The sequence below is a fragment of the Mauremys reevesii genome, linkage group 9 (genome assembly GCF_016161935.1).
Source record: "Mauremys reevesii isolate NIE-2019 linkage group 9, ASM1616193v1, whole genome shotgun sequence".
NCBI lineage: Eukaryota > Metazoa > Chordata > Testudines > Geoemydidae > Mauremys > Mauremys reevesii.
The window spans coordinates 61,932,690-61,953,134 of NC_052631.1; the positions used below are offsets into that span (position 1 = coordinate 61,932,690).

General features: G+C 49.9%; 1 protein-coding gene across 8 annotated transcripts in view; it reads left to right on the forward strand.

Moving 5' to 3' along the window:
• ENOX2 (ecto-NOX disulfide-thiol exchanger 2) overlaps nt 1-20,445 on the forward strand; it is a 168,081-nt gene that overhangs the window by 110,932 nt on the left and 36,704 nt on the right. For all 8 annotated transcript variants that reach the window (XR_005584688.1, XR_005584689.1, XM_039488634.1 and 5 more), the window contains 2 exons: nt 13,942-14,056; nt 18,240-18,421. Coding sequence is in view for 6 of the 8 variants with exons in the window: in XM_039488634.1 (XP_039344568.1) it covers nt 13,942-14,056; nt 18,240-18,421 (297 nt within the window). In the remaining 2 variants the exon portion in view is untranslated. The remainder of the gene's footprint in view (nt 1-13,941; nt 14,057-18,239; nt 18,422-20,445) is intronic.

The window sequence follows — 20,445 nt, forward strand, 5'->3', positions numbered from 1 at the left end:
GAACCACTGGTGTAACTTATGTCAGTCAGGGCGGTGTTTTTTCACACTCCTGACTGACAAAAGTTTTACTAACAAATGTGCTAATGTAGACATAGCCTAAGTTTACAGTGTAACAGTGGAATTAATTTGGGTTGTGATTAAAACTGCAGTTCCTTCTGAAGTGAGAATAAAAGATGAGAGAGATAAGGTGGGTGACGTAATATCTTTTATTCTGACCAACTTCTGTCGGTGAGAGAGAGAGAGAGAAACTTTCAACCTTACACGGAGCTCTTCCTCAGGCCAGAAGAAGAGCTCTGTGTAGCTCCAAAGTTTGTCTTTCTCACCAACAGAAACTGATGAAATAAAATGTATTTCCTCACCCACCTTGTCTCTCTCATATCCTGGTACCAACACTGCTACAATGCTACAAACAATAAAATATGAGGCAGAAGAGATCTGTTCTTACCTGGCCCCAGTATGAAGCACCTTCACAGGTTAGTTCTGGAACAAATTAAGATCACCGAACACTTCTTTTTATGGAAGTGATATTCTCCCAGGATTTGTCTCTTAGTTTCTAAGGATGGAAAACTTGGACACTGCAGCCCATTCTTCCATCAGACCACTAGAAAGGGTCATAACACTAGATCCCTGCCTGTAGAGTTCATCCAGCTTCTCTTTGGCATGCCTGAGGAAGTGTGCAGGAGGAGACTCTGCTATAGTGAACCTTGTAAGGTCTGCAGGAGTGGCTGCAGAGATCTGCTTTGCTGAGGAGATCTGTAGGCATGAAGCTCCTCTCCTGAAAACCTCATAGGATGGGGCTCCTCTCACGCTGAGTCCCACTCTTATGCCTCTCCCCTTAGGAAAGCTGATGTCAAAAGTGGTGTCTTCCAAACTATTATCCCCCCAAAGTATAAAGAGTGATGTAGAACATGCAAATAATTCATTTATTTTCAGCTAATGAAACTTAAACAGAAGTCTGGGTCTAGATTTAATAAAATCCTCCAGTGAATCAGTCATCAAGTCTCACAACAAAGACATTCATCAGCTGCAGAAATCCAAAACAGGCTAGGCTTGTGAATCAAAGTTCAAGAAGGAATAATTTTAAAATACTCCTGCCTCTTACACTGAACAGGGGAGACATTTGTGAATTCACAAAGTCCATTCTTTATTCACAGAGGAAGTGCTGTAAGTTTAGAAATCATCTTATGTTTGAAAAATAAAATAATTGAGTCCCTGCTAATCTCCACATAACCTTAACCATGGAGGTGCCCTGGCAGCTGCATAATGAGCAAGCTGAGCCCATGCGGGGAAGTACAATGCTGTTTTAATAAGAGTCTGCAACTTGGGTAAGTATTTGTAGCCATTGTTTACAAAATTCGGATGGATGTAAGATGGGGTATTGACTAATCAAAGCTTGGGATGCAAAGTGAGGAGATCTAGGTTATACACTCCAGTATGCCACAGACCTGCTGCGAGGCCTTGAGCAACTCATTACATCTCTAGGTCTCAGTTCCCTGTTGGTAAAATGGAGATCTGTCTGTTTCTGTGGTCCCAGCAATGAGATATCTGGACACATCACAATCATTAATGAACTGATCCCTGAGTATACCAGTACTATCAACACTACCTTTTTACACATGGGAAGCTCAAGCACAGAGTAATTAGGTGGTTGCCCAAGGTCACACATGAACTTTATGACAGACAGGACTTTTGTCTTCTGAGTCCCAGTTCAGTGCTTGAACCACAAGACCATCCTCCTCCCAGGATGCTGTCAGGCATAGTTAAATCCTTTGTGACCCACAGAAGGAAGTGGGCAGCAAGGTTCTGTCTTTCCAGGCTGACAGTGCTCCCCTGGTTTAGAATTGGAATGACAAAGGTGTGCAGCTCTCTGAAAAGATCCAGGCCGGACCCTTCCTCACCCCATACAATTCCCTTGCCACCTGGGCAGACCCTGCCTCCCATCAAGGTGTCCTATTCACCTCACTTATTATTGTTCACATTTTGCACAGCCCCACAGCATGCTGTTGCCAGGCTGCTGCAGCCTCCCACTGCCTGGAACACACAGAAGACTGTTCTTCTCTAACTGTAATTCTCAGAGGTCCTGGTGCTAGTTGTGGAGTGTTCCTGTCTTTCTGGCCATGCTGTGGTGTGTGATGTCAAAGCTGGCCACTGGGGCTGTGAAAAATGTAAGCACCAATCCAAAAGCAGACAGTGCTCCTCTGGCTTAGAATTGAATGACAAAAGTGTGCAGCTCTCCGAGAAGATCCATGCTGGACCCTTCCTCACCCCATACAATTCTCCTGCCAGCTGTGGCACCGGGGCAGACCCTGTCTCACACCGAGGTGTCCTACTCACTTCACTTACTATTAGCTGACCAATAGGGAGACAGTTTTCACCCTCAACAAAACTTTTAGGGCAGCTGGCTTGGACATTTCCCCAGCTCAACATCTTTGTGGATAATGGAGGCACATGTCCCCCATCCTTCAGGGGAGCATGCTGCTGGGCTGTTCACCTCTCATTTCCCCATTTGGGAGTGTCAGTACCAAGAAATCCTCTTCAGTACAGTTTGCTTCTTATTTTGCAACCATCCCCATGCTGTACGAGAGACTCCTGTGGGTATGTTTACACTGCAGTTGGAAGGTGTGATTACAACACGTGTAGACATTCCCCAGCTAGCATTGATCTAACACAAAATACACTTAGACATGCTCTTCTAAACTTATGCCTTTAAGTAGTACTAGTAGCTGAAAGCCCATGCCATCACAAAATAATCCACCATCCGTGTCTCCCTCATACAGCCAATGAAACGGTTGCATGCAAATTAGCTGTGGAGTAAGGGTGCTGATTGGTTCAGTTACTTCTGATAACACAGCTACACACTACTTGCATTTGTCATATTGTGTAATACTTTGTCTACCCTATGTAACATTGATAAATATTTACAACATACACATTTGTATCATAATTACAGGAAGTGCACACTAAAACACACAGCTTTCAAGAATAAAAGCTCATCCTGCTCAACAGATAAAGCAGCCCAGAATACAAGCCCTAGATGTGTGGCTGAGCAATTCTGAGGTTTTGTTTGTAAGCATGTGGAACCCTTTACAAAGACACAATGAGTCACTTGTCCGTATTTTATAGACTGGACTAAGGGACTCGGAGATGACCTCTTTACCACCAGAACAGTAACACCTCACTTAACGTCCTCCCGCTTAATATTGTTTCTTCTTCGAGTGATTGTTCACGTCCATTACACATTAGATATGTGCATGCCGCATGCACGGACGTCGGAAACTTTTCCCCTTAGCGGCTCCCATCGGGGCGGCAGGGGAGGCCAGCCAGAATGGCGCCTCATGCTGGTGCATATATACCCCTGCCTACCCGACCCCCCTTCGGTTCCTTCCTACCGTCCGTGGCGGCGTTGGAACAGCTATCTGTTCCAAGGGGCATGCCGCAGGCCCAAGGCTTTAAGACTTGCGCCACGTGCCGCAAGCCTATGCTGATTAGTGACCCCCACGACTCATGTCTTCGTTGCCTGGGGAAATCGCATCAGACAGCACACTGCAAGATCTGTAAGGCTTTTAAGCCAAGGATTAAGAAAGAAAGAGACTTTTGCCTCAAGCAGCTACTCATGGAGGCCGCGCTGCAACTTTCGGCCTCAGTGTGGAGTGCCCTGGCATCAGTTCGCGATCCAGCACCGGTGGGGCACCCTAAGCATGCCGCACCGAGGCAACAAGAAAACCCCCAGCACCGTTCGACTTCACCGGCACAGTCAAAGGGCCAGCCTACAAGCCAAGGGCGCTCCCCACATAAGAAGCCGGCACCGCCCAAGCAAATGAGCACTCAGAAGGGAAGCGCTGCCCTAGAACACGCTCCGGTTCTGGTGGCTCTGGCGCCAAAGAGCCCATTGAGCCCCGGGCTAAGCGCCTTAAGTGCAGAGGAAGGGCTGGAGGAGCTCCTAGAACAGCCCTCCACACCAGACACGTTTGAGGCAGCAAAGGACCTCATCCAGTTGTCGTCGGCGAAGCCTCTGGCACCGTCTCCTAGAGTGCCGTCAAGAGGCAAGCCGGCAATGGTGCGCCGATCGAGGTCATCATCCCGACATCGGTCCTAGTCAAGCTCAGCCTCTGCGGATTCCCAGTTGCCCCTGACCCAGCGGGACTTGAGGGCACCGGATCCCAGCCAGCTTACGGCACTGGCCCCGCCAGGGCATCACTCCCTGGCGCCATTGCCGGGTTGGCTCCGAGACAACACAAGATCGAAGTCCCTGGGCCTGAGCAGAAGCCAACAATCCCGGTCCCGGGAGTATCAGTACCGGTCCCAATTGGCAAGGAGCTGTTCTCCAGCCCCCCGGTCGCACCGTTCTATGGCACTGCCTTGGCCTTCTAGGTCGGCGTCCTCGGAATCCAAGGTGGACTCAGGCTGCTCTAGCTATGCCCACAGGGCACCGGCGAGCAGGGAGCCCCAAGCCCCGTGGGATCCTCAAAGGGGCTCGCCAGGGCAGTGGCCCTTTTGGACGCCATGGGCCTATCACCAACAGCAGGGGCCCTCCTCCAGAGCCTCAAGATCCGGCTATTCGGTGCATCACTCCCAGTCCCCGCACAGGCACCCCTCCGCGCCCAAGGTGGCCACGATATCCAGGCCACCAGACGCTTCTCCTGAACACAGGAGAGTGGAAGCGGCACCGAGCCCGGTGCCGTCCCGGAGGCAGTCTGTCAGGCAGGACCTGGAGGAGCCCCCAGCATGTGAGGAAGGACAAGAAGGTCTGGAAGACGAGATGCAGAAGGCCCTCACCTCTTTGTCATCTCCAGACGAAGCCGTGGCAGGCACCGTGCTGTCAGGGCCTCCTCCGATTGACCACAGAGTGCACCAGGAGCTGCTCCGCAGGGTAGCCCAGAACTTGGGTCTACAGGCGGAGGAAGCAGTAGAGCAGGAGGATCCTATGGTGGACATCTTAAGCCCCGAGGGCCCCTCCAGAATTGTGCTCCCGCTCATAAAGACAATCCAGTCAAACTACAAGACGGTCTGGCAAACCCTGGCCTCTAGCACGCCAACAGCAAAAGGCTTGGAGTGGAAGTACTTTCCCCATCCAAGGGATACGACTTCCTCTTTTGTCACCCAGCCCCCTGTTCACTGGTCGTCTCAGCGGTCAATGAACGGGAATGACATGGTCAGCAAGCCCCGGCTCCTAAGGCCAAGGAGGCTAAACATCAAGACCTATTTGGCAGGAAGGTCTTTTAATTTTAATTCCTGGATGGCAGCTTCCAAATTTAAAGACTCCTTGCCCCAGGGCTCTCAGCTTGAGTTTGTGGCCCTCGTGGATGAAGAAAAGGTGGTAGCCAAGACCTCTCTGCAGGCCTGTCTCGACTCAACGGATGCAGCAGCCAGAACAATCGCCTCAGGAGTGGTGATGAGGCGCTCGGCGTAGCTGCAGGCTTCAGGCCTTCCGCCAGAGGTCCAGAATACCCTTCAAGACCTCCCCTTCGAAGGGCCTGGCCTCTTTTTGGACCAAATGGATGCCAGACTGCATAGCCTCAAAGACTCCCGGGCAACCCTCAAGTCATTGGGAGTGCACACCCCGGTGTGTCACAGAGGAAGCCTTTCAAGCCCCAGCCGCCTCAGCAAAGACAATACCAGCCCCGCCCTAAGCAGGAGCCGTATCGTAGGAGAGGCAGAGACAACAGGCGGAGGCGGAACAACACGCCTAGCCAAAGCCAGGGCCAGGGCAAGCCGCAACCCGGCAACAAGCAAGGGTTTTGAAGGTGCGCTCGAGGACAGTGTACCAAACCAGTTACCAGATCTTTCCTGAACCACTTGTCCTGCTTCTACCCTGCGTGGTCCCGTATAACATCGGGCCATTGGGTCTTTCCCACGGTACAAGTGGAATACATGCTTCAGTTCTCCTCCTTCCCTCCCTCCCACTCCCCTTTCCCGTCCCTCTTCAGGGACCCCTCTCACGAGCAACTCCTTATGCAGGAGGTACAGACGCTCCTCAAGGCGAGGGCAGTGGAAGAGGTCCCTCGAGATTGGGGGAGGGTTAGCTCAGTAGTTTGAGCATTGGCCTGCTAAACCCAGGGTTGTGAGTTCAATCCTTGAGGAGGCCACTTAGGGATCTGGGGCAAAAATTGGTCCTGCTAGTGAAGGCAGGGGGCTGGACTAGATGACCTTTCAAGGTCCCTTCCAGCTCTAGGAGATTGGTATATCTCCAATTATTACCTTATCTAAGGGGGAAAGGGTTTTACTCCCGTTATTTTCTTATTCCCAAAGCAAAGGGGGGTCCTTGATCCATTTTAGACCTGCGCGGACTCAACAAATTCTTAATTAAGGTCCGCTTCCGCATGGTCTCCCTAGGCACTATTATTCCGTCCCTGGATCCGGGGGATTGGTACGCTGCCCTCGACATGAAAGATACGTACTTTCACGTCGCTATTCATCCCGCTCACCGGCGGTTCCTGCGGTTCACCATAAACCAGCACAATTACCAGTTTACGGTCCTACCCTTTGGCCTGGCGGCAGCCCCCCACATGTTCATGAAATGCATGTCGGTAGTGGCAGCCTTTCTACGAAAAAGGATAATTCGAGTATACCCGTACCTAGACGACTGGCTTCTCATGGGTCGGTCCGAGGAGGAAGTCCGTTCCCTTGTGGTGGTGGCACTGGATGTATTCTGCAGGCTAGGCCTTCTATTCAACATGCCCAAGTCCTCCTTGATACCTACGCAAAGGCTGGACTTCATTGGGGCAGTCCCGGATTTGGTACAGGCATGAGCGAGCCTCCCAGAATCCAGATTTCTGGCCATCCAGTGTGCCATAGACTCAATGCTGAGGTTCCCCACATCCATGGCCAGATGCTGCCTGCAGCTCCTAGGACACATGGCGGTGTGCATCCACATAGTCAAACACGCTTGACTACGGCTCAGGACTTTGCAGTTGTGGCTAGCCTGGTCATATCGCCTGGGCAGAGACCCTTTAAACCTTGTAGTGACAATCCCTGCCCAGGTGTTTGACTCCCTGCGCTGGTGGCTCAACCAGCAGGTAGTTTGTGAAGGGATTCCCTTCGCCACAACGCAACCCACGCTGATGCTGGTAACAGACGTGTCAGACCTTGGCTGCGGAGCACACTTGGGGGACCTTTGGACGCAAGGCTTGTGGTCCAAGGACAAAATGTTGCTCCACATCAATGTAAAGGAGCTCAGGGCGGTTCGCCTATCCTGCCAAACCTTTCACGCTGCTTTAGAAGGTCACAGCGTGACAGTTCTGACAGACAACACTACCGCCATGTTCCACATAAACAAGCAGGGCGGAGCCCGATCCTCTCCCCTCTGCCAAGAGGCCCTTTGCCTATGGGACTTTTGTATAGCCTGCTCAGTACACCTCGTAATGTCATACCTCCTGGGGGAGCAGAATGAGCTGGCGGACTGCCTCAGCAGGTTGTACCGCATGCACAAATAGTTGATGAGACCAGATGTCTTGCAATCGATCTTCCAGAAGTGGGGATTTCCCCAAATGGACCTCTTTGCCACCAGGGACAACAGTCAATGCCCACAGTTTTGCTCTTTCCAAAACCACAGTCTGGGCTTGGTCGCAGATGCCTTTGTGATCCTTTGGAGCGGGAGCCTGAAGTATGCCTTTCCACTGCTCCTGCTCATCCAGAGTTCTCCTCAAAGTTCATAGAGACAAGGCGGTAATGATTCTCATCGCCCCAGCTTGGCCCCATCAATGTTGGTTTACGACTTTGCTGGAGCTGTCAGTAGCTGACCCGATTGCCCTGTCCCTGCATCAAGATCTCATCACGCAGGACCACAGGCACCTGCTCCACCCAAACCTGTAGTCTCTGCATCTCATGGCATGGAAACGCTGTGGTTGAACACGATGGAGAGCCATTGCTCTCTTCAGGTGCGACAAATTCTCCTCGGCGGTAGGAAACCTTCCACTAGGGCGGCATACCTGGCTAAGTGGAAGAGGTTCTCCTGCTGGTGTGAACCAAAACATATACAGCCCCTTCAGGCCTCCGTTCCAGTTATCCTAGAATACCTGCTGCACTTTAAACATCCAGGTCTCACCCCCTCCTCAATTAGAGTACATCTGGCTTCCATTTTGGCATTCCAACCGGGCGAGTTGGGGCATTCTGTGTTTTCCAACCCCATGGTAGCCCAGTTTCTCAAAGGGCTGGAAAGGGTGTTTCCCTACTCACGCCCTCTGGTCCTTCCCTGGAACTTTAACCTGGTCCTGACCAAGCTCATGGGACCCCCTTTCGAGCCCCTAGCCTCTTGCTCTTTCACTCACCTCTCCTGGAAGGTGGCGTTTTTGGTGGCCATTACGTCCGCAAGGAAGGTGTCCGAGTTGAGGGCTCTCACCTTATACAGTTTTTTATAAGGACAAAGTGCAACTTAGGCCACACCCTAACTTCCTCCCTAAAGTAGTCTCACAATTTCATATGGGACAGGACATTTGTTTGCCAGTGTTCTTTCCCAAACCCCACACGGACTCGAGTCACCGTAGCCTGCATACTCTGGATGTCCGTAGGGCCCTGGTGTTCTGTCTGGAGCAAACTAGACCTTTCCGCAAGTCGATACAGTTGTTCGTCGCCATTGTGGAGAGAATGAAAGGATTCCCTGTTTCAGCACAGCGGATATCGTCATGGATTGTGGATTGCATCCGCACATGCTATGAGCTCGCCAGTGTTCCGGCCCCGGTGATCACGGCTCACTTGACTAGGGCTCAAGCATCCTCAGCAGCTTTCCTGGTGCAGGTTCCACTCCAGAAGATCTGTAAAGCAGCCACCTGGTCATCGGGCACACATTCACAGCCCACTACGCAGTCCATCAACAGGCCAGAGAGGACGCGGCGGTCGGCAGGGCTGTGCTTCAATCAGTTGTTCCATGACTCCTACCCTCCTCCTATGGTATGCCTGTGAGTCACCTAATGTGTAATGGACGTGAACAATCACTTGAAGAAGAAAAAATGGTTACCTATCTTTTCGTAACTGTTCTTCGAGATGTGTTGTTCACATCCATTACACTTCCCACCCTCTTTCCCCTCCGTCGGAGTCTCCAGCAAGAAGGAACCGAAGGGGGGTTGGTTCGGCAGGGGTATATATGCACCAGCATGAGGCGCCACTCTGGCGGGGCTCCCCTGCCGCCCCGATGGGAGCCGCTAAGGGAAAAGGTTTCTGACGTCCGTGCATACGGCGTGCACACACCTAATGTGTAATGGACGTGAACAACACATCTCGAAGAATAACAGTTACGAAAAGGTAGGTAACCGTTTTTTCAAAGTTACGTTGCTCAATTAGGGAACATGCTCGTTTAAAGTTGTGCAATGCTCTCTTATAATGTCATTTGGCTGCCTGCTCTGTCCACTGCTTGTAAGATTCTGTGGAAGAGCAGCAACTTTACAAGGGAGCATTGCACAAGTTCCTCTTCTCCACCTCCTCCCCTACCTCCCAGTGCTTCCCCCACCACCAAACAACTGTTTGGTGTCACTTAGGACTTTCTGGGAGGGAGGGGGATGAGCGGGGAAGTGCTGCGTCTCCACTCCTCCCCGTCCCTCCCAGAAAATCCGAAGTGCTGCTAAACAGTTGTTTGGCAGTGCTTAGGACTTTTGCGGGCGGGGAGAGGACCGGGTATTTGGCATGCTCTGGAGAGAAGGTGGAGTGGGGGTGGGAAGAGGTGGGCCTGGAGTGGAGCGGGGACAGGAAGAGGCAGGTCTGGAGCATTCCTGGGAAAGTCAGGGCCTGTTCTTCTCCGGGGAAGCTGCTGTTGCTGCAAGGTGCTTCCTAGCGTCCTTGCCTGTAGCGGGCTGTGCCTGTGTGGGGTAAGCCAGGGGCACTTCCCAACCACAGTACAGTACAGTTCTGTACAGTGTATAATGCCTTTTGTCTGCCCCCCTCCCCCAAAATTCCTTTGAACCTAACCCCCCGCATTTACATTAAATCTTATGGGAAAATTGGATTCATAGAATCATAGAATCTCAGGGTTGGAAGGGACCTCAGGAGGTCATCTAGTCCAACCCCCTGCTCAAAGCAGGACCAAACCCAACTAAATCATCCCAGCCAGGGCTTTGTCAAGCCTGACCTTAAAAACCTCTAAGGAAGGAGATTCCACCACCTCCCTAGGTAACCCATTCCAGTTCTTCACCACCCTACTAGTGAAGAACTTTAAGTGATTCGTTTAACATCGTTTCACTTAAAGTTGCATTTTTCAGGAACATAACTACAATGTTAAGTGAGGAGTTACTGTACTGCATAGTGTCATGGAAAGGCAATTTGTTTTTGTTTTTCCTTTCATGAGAGGTACTTGGTGGCTGGTTTTCATGCAGGAAGTCACTGCTTATCTGTGAGAGAGGCTCTGTGGCTCATAGATTATTCATAGATTTTAAGGCCAGAAGGAGCCCCTATGATCATCTATAACTCACCCAGTAAACTCTGTATCAAGCCCATAACTTCTGTGTGAGCCTATGACACTATGGGATTTCACCCAGGCCAGTAAGGGGTTGTGTCACCAGTTGCCCTGTATCCCTGGGTGCTTCTGTGCTGTGCTGCTTTGGCTCAGAGCCCAGATACCAGCAGCCTGTTCACAGAACAATGGCCTCACTCTGGCTTTCACCAGCTGGGCTACTCCTTGCAGGGTGACACCAACAGCTTCTCCAGTCCTGCGTCTCAAAACCATCTCCCTTGCAGTGTTCAGTCCCTCTCACTGGAATCACACATCTATAATTCGTTATGTGCTGCCCTCACATAGATCACTCAGTAATATCAATGAACAACGTGTTACCAGTTGGCATATGATACCTCACATGATACTCTTTAGAAACAGATTATGACAACAGGGTGTTGGGGTAATGAGTGTGTCAGGCCTGATGTGAGTTATGGTGTGTTCTCTGTCCATGGGCATTGAGGGACTCCCTGGCTCACAGAGCTATAGTAGCTCTCTTAGAAAGAAAGCCAGTCTTGTATTAATGCCTTCCAGTGATGGATAATCCACCAGGTCCCAAGGTAGGTTATTCCAGTGTAGCAAGAGCATAAAACAAATTAGTTTTGATGTTACATTCAATAAGAGGGGCTGCTGTATTGTGTGTATTATTCAGTCCTGGATTTAGTTTATTCTAAGTAAAGCTGCCATAGCACCAGAGTGCTACAGAGTTAGGTCCTGCTTTCAGTTGAGCTCAACAGACAGGTTATGCTGTAATGTGAGGGTCTGAGAGGTGGCTTGGTGACTTCTTGTAGGGGAGAGGGATAGCTCAGTGGTTTGAGCATTGGCCTGCTAAACCCAGGGTTGTGAGTTCAATTCTTGAGGGGGCCATTTAGGGATCTGGGACAAAAATCTGTCTTGGGATTGGTCCTGCTTTGAGCAGAGGGTTGGACTAGATGACCTCATGAGTTCCTTTCCAACCCTGATATTCTATGATATGTTGGAAGTCATTGCAGTGGCTGGGGTCAGGAATAGGCCCTATTTAGTACTTTGCCTGTGAGGGCCTGCTGGTGCACTGAATGCTGCTGCTGAGTACAACTACTGAAGGAGTCAGTACATACTGGCATCTGGTGAAACTTTGTAGGCCAGGGTAGCTACCTAGCTACCAAGCATCTTCCCTTGAATGAGATCTCTCTTAAGTACCTGCACCCTGCACTCTCTCCAGCTCCACTCTCCAGAACTCCCATTTTGGGTGCTGGCCAGCCCTGTCCCAGACCTTGCTATGCACCCTGGGCAATGCTGGCTCCTCTGCGCCTCTCTGGCTTCAAGGCCATCAAGAATGCTAGGTATTAAAGTGTGTGAATTAATGCATTTAGGAAGATTTCCCTCCTGATTCCTGTTCCCTGTCACATGTACCATTGGATCAAATGCTTGACAGAGGCCCTTGTTTGTAGACTAGCCAGCTCTGGCTCTTTGAACTTCATTGCACTGTCATCTCTGACTCTCACTAGCAGAGTCAGCATTCATTCCTGTCCTTTTCATGGTACCTTTCCTATGGCCTCCCCATTGCACCGATCTGAGAATGTTTCTGTTTCCCACGGCTTGGCTGCCCTTTTCATGGGTAGCCGAACATGAATAGAGAGAACGCTTATTGGCTCCAGGCTCTTGTGGTAAGGTTGCCTCTTGTTTTGCTTAGTAAATGAGACTTCTCTGCATTCTCTACAGTCACTATTTATGGGACACTCAATCTTAGCAAAGCTCTTTCTGGTAAGTTGGCATTAGGAGGGGCACTTTGCAACCTCTGACGACTTTGGTAAGTAACTTTGGCATCCTAACACCTGAACACATTTACCCATCTCTCTTCCTGTGTGGTTCCTGTATTGATATCGTGCCCTATAACAGCACCGTGGGTGTGAATGACACTTTGCAGCAAGAAGGTCAGAAGTTGGGAATAGGCGACAAGGGATGGATCACTTGGTGATTGCCTGTTCTATTCATTACCTCTGGGGCACCTGGAATTGGCCACTGTCAAAAGACAGGATACTGGGCTAGATGAACCTTTGGGCTGACCCAGTATGGCCATTCTTATGTTCTAATGAAGCTGCTGGACTGGCTTCTCCGCTGTCTTGAATGTGGCGCAGGCAGACGTTTACACCTGTGCAAAGTGGGGGTGAACCGCTGCCATTCTCCCCCAGTACAGGTGCAAATCAGTACAAGGCTGAGGACAGTCAGGCCCATGGCCCTGCCCTGAGCAGCTGCAGGCTAGGCTGGCTCTGACATCACGTGATGAGAGCAGAGTTGAGGCAAGGCAAGGGCGAGGTGGAGGCAGGTTGGCATCCAGTCCCTTTTGCAGCCTGGTTGCGCCATCGTGATTCCTACCCCTTTTAGCTCCAAAATCTGATGTGGGAGGGCAAGTTCCTGACAGAGAGTGGAAAGGAGGGAGGGAGGGGTTGATAGAGAAACAGGAAGGCTGCATGGTGCACAGGCCCAGGGCGGGCATTTCAGGCACAGGGGACAGAATGGGAGCATGCTAAAAGGCATAATGCACAGAAATTGGATCAGCATGGCCCAGAGCATATGTGGGAGTGTGTCCCTAACTCCCTCTCATCCTAACAGCTGCCCCAACTCTCTCTGCAAACAGGCTTCCCCTCTGCATCATTGTGCAGGTACAAAGGGGCTCCCTTGGCTGTGGGCTAAAGAGGCTGCACTAAGAGGTTAGCATAGGTGTAAAACATTCACTCTTCTGGGTCATTTGTATGAAACCCTCCCATGCAGTGAGCGAAGAGCTGGCTGTATTCTGACTTGCTAGCTTTAGGCAACATTGTCATATCTCCTGGGTATCACTTGGCTGTGTGGCTGTCAGAAGGCTTTGGTACCTTCCACAATTGGGAATGGCTGAATGAACACAGTGTCCCGTCCTCAGCTGGATCCTTAATGGAGCTGCAGTAATGGTTCATGGCTCCATTGCTCCAGCTTCACGTTGATGGAGCAGGGAGGCAAATGCAACCCCCTTGAATGATTCATTATTTCCTCCTGTGAGCATCTGGACATCAGCAGCTCATACAGGTGATGGCTCAAATCTGGTTCCTGACTACCTCTGAGCTGCTTATCAATACAGTACAATACAAAACCAGAGAAGAGGTTTCTCCCAGCCTGCAGCACCAGAACTGGCACTAAACCACTTCATAGACCTGCTTTGCAACCTGGGCAAGTGTAAAGAGGATGTATGGCAGGGCAGGGCTGAGCAAGGGTGATGGGTAGGGACAAGATGGGGCATTGCTGAGCAAGGTGCATATTGGGGAAACTGGGTGAGGGCAATGATTCAGGTGGAGGGCAGTGCTGGGTGAGTGTGCTGGGGAAGTTAGTGGAATATTTTATGCCAGGAGTGTTTTACAACGTGAATGGTCTTTGCTGTTATGTGGTTGGTGCAGTGAAGTACTCCTCACATGCTCTTTTCTGGTAGCACTGGGTCTGTTCCTTGCAGACTCTTTTAAAACAAACAAGTGGCTTGTAACCTTACACTGAAAGATCTTCTGTTTAAACCTTAGGAAATCCGCAACATTCATAATGATGAACTCATGGGTATTCGAAGAGAGGAGGAAATGGAAATGTCTGACGATGAGCTAGAAGATCCTTCAGAGACGAAAGAAACAGAAGAATCAGGTACAATCATTTGCTATGGCCGATAAATATATCTGCATGTGTGTCTGCATTGTGTGAATTCCTTGGGGAGCCCCGAATGACTAGCTCATTTCCACAGCTAGGAACCTATCACCTAGTCTGAACAATGGAGCTTCTATTGCAGTTTTCTACAATTAGGATTTAGAAGCCCAAAATCTCAGGAATATTGGACTCTGGGCTTTGGTTATCCTTGGGCTAATGTGCTTCAGATTCCTGGAGAATAGAAACAGAGGAACTGCCAGACTGCGTCAAAGCCGGGGTCCATTTAGCCCAGTTTCTCATCTCCAACAGTGGCCAGCACCAGCTGCTTCAAAAGGAGGTGTAAGAACCTTGCAGAAGCAGATGTGGGGTAATACTCCTCCCCATCAGGCTCTGATCCTAATCCCTAGTAGTCAGATTGGCTTGAATCCTGAAGCAGAAGGTTTTATAGCCACTCAAAATGGCTGTTAATATTAACTATTATAACTCTGGATATTCTTGTTAGTGATACAAAAGTCTAATTCCTCTTCGAATCTTGCTAAAGTTTTGGCCTCAATGACACCTTGCTGTAGTGAGTTCTACAGGTTAATCGCACTTTGTGTTAAAAGGTATTTCTTTTTGTCAGTTTTGAATTTGCCACCTTTGAGTGTCATATTCTTGTGTTATGAGGCAGGGAGAATAGAAGTTCCTAATCTCCCTTCTCTAAACCGTTCATTATTTCTCTAGTTTTATCATGTCCCTGCTTATTTGTCTCTCAGCCTTTTCAATCTCTCTTACAAGAGTTTTTCCAGGACCTTGATTATATTCTTCTCTGAACCCCTTCTAGTTCTGTAATATCCTTTTTGAGACAGGGTGACCAGTAGGCTGACCAATTTACATAATAGTATTAGAATATCTTCTGCATTATTCAGGGGCAGCACCAGCCTCTTCCCGTTGGGGGCTAGACAGAAAATTGGGGGAGGGGGACTGCTCCCTCCTCACCACAAGGCCCAGCCCTCTCCATGGCCCTGCCCCTGCTCCTCCTCAGTTAAGTGCCACCCCACCTTCTTCCCTCCAAAACCCCAAGGTTGGAAGCCAGAAGTCAGAGCTGGGCAGCGCAGGGTGGCTGCTGTGCTGTCTGGTGCCATGGTGCAGGAGACTGCGGCACTTCCCTGTCTCCTTCTCCTGCTGCTGCTTGGGGCCCTGGGGCTATGGCTGCTCCTCAGCTCCCCACTGCCCTTTGACTGCTCACAGCCCGTAAAAGCCGCCGCCTGGGTGGGGGGACCCAGCTCTGGGGCTGGCAGAACCTTCGGTGAGCAGCAACCACATGGGGTGAGGCTGAGGAGCCTTGGCCAGACCGGGTCAGTCTGTGCCGCTGTGGGGAGTCCCGGACTCTATACCTGCTGTGGGCAGTGCACGCCACTGGGCAGGGACACAGGCTGGGGGCTGCTGTTGGGCACCCTAGCCCCTGCTTAGGCTTACTTCTGCACTGCTGCTGGCACTGCCTTCAAAGCTGGATGGCCTGAGAGCAGCGGCTCTGGCCGGGTGCCCAGCTCTGAAGGCAGCAGAGAAGTATCAGCAGCAGTGAAGTATCTACGTTTGACCTTTGCACTGGCGGGGTGCCTATAAGGGGAGGCTAAGGTAAATTTTGTGGTGGCTATAGCCCCTGCAAGCCCCCCTCTAGCACTGCCCCTGGTATTATTCACCTCTGCAGTCCTTATGCACCCTAACATCTTGTTTGGTCTTTTGACTGCAGCAGCACACTGAGCAGAGGCCTTCATTGAGCTATCCACAGGGATGCCCTTTCTTGAGCTGATGTAGTTAAGAATTATAGCTGAGTGAGAGCTTTGCTATCGTAAAGGTTAAGACCCGCTTTCAGTTTAAGGGTTGGCAGTTCTAAGTGCTCTAAACTCTATACAGTTAATCAGATTGCCTTGAAATTTAGGGTGTTTCATGGGGGTGCAGGGACAGTCAGTGATCCAAATTTGGAGCCATTGGACATACTATCTCAAGGTAGTCCTGAGATATAGTCCCCTAAATACACCTTTACACATACTCTATTATTATTATTTTAATACATACCCACAAGATTTTAAAAGGACATTATTAAGGTTGCAGTATCAAACACTCAAAAATGCCAGTCTGAAAATTGCCCATGCAGCACATTCACCGGCCCCTCTCCGTGCTTTTGCATTATGATACATCTTAATTACATGGTCACAATTTTTTCCACAGGATCCCTGCCTCGTTCAGTGCACAGGATAGATAGTGCTTACGGAATTAGCAGCTATTCACTATTTTGTTTTGTCCTTATTGTTCAGTGTGTGGCCTATGCTTTATTTACTGACCATTGCTCAAATCCTGCTCTGAAGGATCTCTCAATTAATTCCTTATTTGTTCATCGATATGGTATCTGAATGCTTCACAAATATTTGTGAATTTATCTTCACAACAACCTGAGATGAGGGGGTAATATGATTACCATTGTGCAGATAGGGAACAGAGTGATTAAGGTCACACAGATATCTGCCACTTGAGCTAATGGAGAAATGGATAGCAATAGTAGATTGTCATCCTCTGTGTGGGCCAGCCACAGAGGGGATGGGGCACTTTGCCATTGGGTTTCACAGCTGTTTGCTGACAGCAGAGGACTGGTGAGACTTAGGGATACTGGATTCCATTCCAGCATCCAGAGGGGAGTGCGTGCTAGTGGGCACAGACCCTTCTGTCCTCTCCCTTCCAACCTGTTCCAGTCCATTTTCCCCACTCCTGGCTCTTCATCCCAGATCCAGTTTTCTTAGCCAGTAGATCTTAGTCTCCTCCTCTCTGGATTCCATGTACCAGTTTTCCCTGCACTTTCAGTCCCAGTCTCCTGGCCCGTCCCAGTCTCCTCAAGTCCCCAACTCCTTGTCTCCATTCTCCTTGTCCAGCCAGTCCCAATTCTCCCCCTGCATCTTGGCTCTTCATCAGATCTGTCTCCCCATACTCCTCACCTCCCTCCTACAGATTGTCATTCCCAGTCTCCTTGTCCAGCCAGTCCCAGTCTCCCCCTCCTCAGCTCCCAGCTTGAGTTTCCCTCTCTCCTGCCAGCCTCCAGTTCCTGTCTATCCACCACCACCCCTTGTTTTTTTGTCCCATTTAGTCCCCCCACCCAGGATTCAAATCAGGCAGCTTTCTCCTCCACGCTGCCTGGGCCTATGGGGCTTGGAGTGGGGGTGGGAGGGGTCGCTGAGAGCACAGGAGAGAGAATCTACCTTCTCTCAGTTCTGATGCCCTGCTCGGGGCCACTCCATAGTAGCCCAGAGCTGTAACTGCCCGCTCAGCTGTGGGATAGAGCATGCCCAGTATAGCCAGACTCTTTGGAGATATTAGCTGTTAAAATCTAAGATGTCTTTACTGAGCATGTGCAAACTGCTATCTTTCAAAGTCTTGTAACTTGGTCAAATTTGGGCAGATTTTCATGGGAATGACAAAATGCACATCCTTGATACTAGATTTCTAGTACTTGCTCCAAAGTGTGGGGTGCTAGAGTTGTTTGAATGAAAAGTCACCAGAACTTTTTAACATTGGCAAAACAGTGTATTTTCCCCCAGCCTTGTCAGAAACCACTGAACTGCTTTGGCTGGGGGGCGGGGGGAGAGGGAGGAGGTTCAGCCTGGGGCAGGTGCCTGGCATGGAAAATTTCAGCTCAGATAGTTAAAGTTTGGCAAAACTCTATGCAACTGAAAACAGGGTCTTGTAATGGAAGTGTCAAGCAGCCTTAATAACAGATAGTGCTACCAGCCCTGCCTATAATCACATTACTTGTAAGACAGTTGTACCTAGAGGCTTCTGTTGATATCAGGGTCCATTATGCCAGGAACCACACAGACACATACTGACAAACAGCCCAGCCCGAAAGAACTTACAGTCTAAATAGACTTCGCAGACAAAGGTTGGGAGGAAGTAAATTGTGTTATCCCCATTTTACAGACGGGGTCGGAGGCCCAGATCCTCTGAGGTACTTAGGCACCAGACCTCCATTGATTTCAATGGGAGTTAGGCACTGAAATAACCTTTCAGGATCTGGGTCTACGTGATTGGCCCAAGGTCATGCTTTGGGGCAGAGGCAGGAACTGAACGCAGGACTCTTACTCACAAGACCGACATTGCTTTCCTTTTATTTATTTTTTTTAATGTTTGTTCCCTGTCTTCATCATTCTCCTAGCACTGATATCCCAGGCAGAGGCCCTAAAGGAGGAAAATGACAGTTTGCGCTGGCAGCTGGATGCCTACAGGAATGAAGTGGAGCTGTTAAAGCAAGAGCAGGGTAAAGTGAACAGAGATGAAGACACAACTAGAGAGCAGCAGTTAAAACTCCTCCAGCAAGCTTTACAGGGAATGCAGCAGGTAAGGCTACTCTTTCCTATAGTAACGACCTTGCTACAAATGCAAAGTGGCCTCTGCTTCTCTCCATGGCTCCAAAATGGGAACAATGGCAACACACTCAAAAAGCCACTTTCCTTTTTTTCAGCTGGAGCACCAGCTAATATCTTGGAAGTTTATATTCAGATGAAAGCAGCTTTCTGCCATTTCCAAAGTTACAAAAACAATAGAACTCCTGGGTGGATATGAACTGATGACAATCACCTGGAAGTCTAGTTCTGTTATTTACACATTAATGCATCCTACAGCTGTGCCTGAAATGTAGGTGTCAGAGACCCGCAGGGTCTGGTCTTTGCCCCTGCCTGTAATGAGTCCCTTGGGAGTGATATCTTTGATTCTCCAAAGCCCCAGGGTTCACACAGTTCCACACCTGTGACTGCCAAGACTCCAAAACTGGACCTTTGGGCACCTGTGATCCCTGTTTCTCTCTATGGCTTCTTGCAGCTAATCTAGCCAAGGCAGACTCCTGTGGGGCACTTGTACAGTACCTCTCCAGGCCCCAGTGCTCTCAGTGGGTATGCCTAGACTGCAGTGTAAGCCTTGGCGCAGTCTCAGGATTGAGCCCAAGCCCTCCTTCCATCTTAGGCACAAATCTGTCAGACTCGGGCTCAGACCCGAAGGCCTAGGACCCTACGAGAGTGGAGGGTTTGAGCCTGAGTCAAGCCAGGACCCAAGGTTTGAGCCCTATTGCTTTGCACTGTAGACGCAACTGCTCTGGGATAAACCACATGCCTGATTGCCTCAGAAACCTCTGCCACCATTTTACCCACGGTCGGCGTTCCAACACCAAACTTGCTGGCAATGAACCTGTAGCAATCTGGGATAGCCAGCTTCCAGATGGTTACAGTAACTTGCTTCTGCACCAGCAAGGACGCCCTCATACATGTGTCTTTATGCTGCAGAGTTGGGGCAAGCTGCTCACAGAGCTCCAGAAATGTAGCTTTCTTCATGTGAATGTTCTGGATCCACTGCTGGTTGTTCCAGGTTTGCAAGACAATGTGGTCCCACCAGTCTGTGCTTGTGGCCTTGCACCCAAAGCACTGGTCTATGTAGCAGCTATACCAAGCGTCATGAGCAGCATCAGCCAATTCGAGTCTGCGATGTCTGTGTCCTTCTTCTCCTGCTTCATCATTAACTCTGTCAGGTGCCTTGCATGGGTCAGAAAACTCTGGTGAAAGTTCACCAGTGTCTCACGGAAGCTCTGCCCACCTCCTGAAACAGGAGTGAAAGCCCAAGCAGTAGTTCTTCAAATCTCTTCTCCATTTTGCTGGCTCCAGTTGTTAGGAGCCTGCAGACTAAAACGATGGCTTAGCGGAATGTGTTTGATGGGCAGTTCAAACTTCCAGTAATGTGCCAGGTGGGCAGCCAAATTTTCCCATGCTGCACCTCAAACAAAGGGCTAGAGCAGCCACATGTTGAGAGGGCGCTAGGGAGTCTGGAATACAGTCAGTTGGATTTGGGTCTGCATACTGTAGTGCTGACGCCAGAGCCCTGTGTTCAAGTCTGGGTTGGAAAATCCTTGATTAAGGGCTGGCAATCAGTGTAGATGCTCAAGGCCATGGTTTTCAAATCTGGGGTCCTCTAACTCAAGTTCCACTAGCCCTGGGCTTACATTGCAGTGTAGCCATACCCAATGAGCATTTGCAGCACTATCAAAACAGAGTAGAGTTTATTAGTCAACTGGAACACAGCATTGGGATGTCCATAGATAAGCCTAGAGAAGCAAAGGTTAAAACAGAGTCCAAGATGGCCAATGCTGGGACTCCCTTGAGTCATGTGCTGAAGGAAACATCTTGGTTTCCTCTCTCTTTCTCTGTCCTTTTGTCTCTCAGTCCCAGGTGAATTTGTGAGTCTCTGCAAAGGCCAGCTCTGAGACCAGCCACCTGATACCTTTCCCCTTTGTTCTCCATCTGGGACCTTTGCTCTGCTTCCCTGCCAAGGTGTGGGGGAAAATTGTCTTCCTCTTGGTTTTTGGTTGCTGAGTGTGA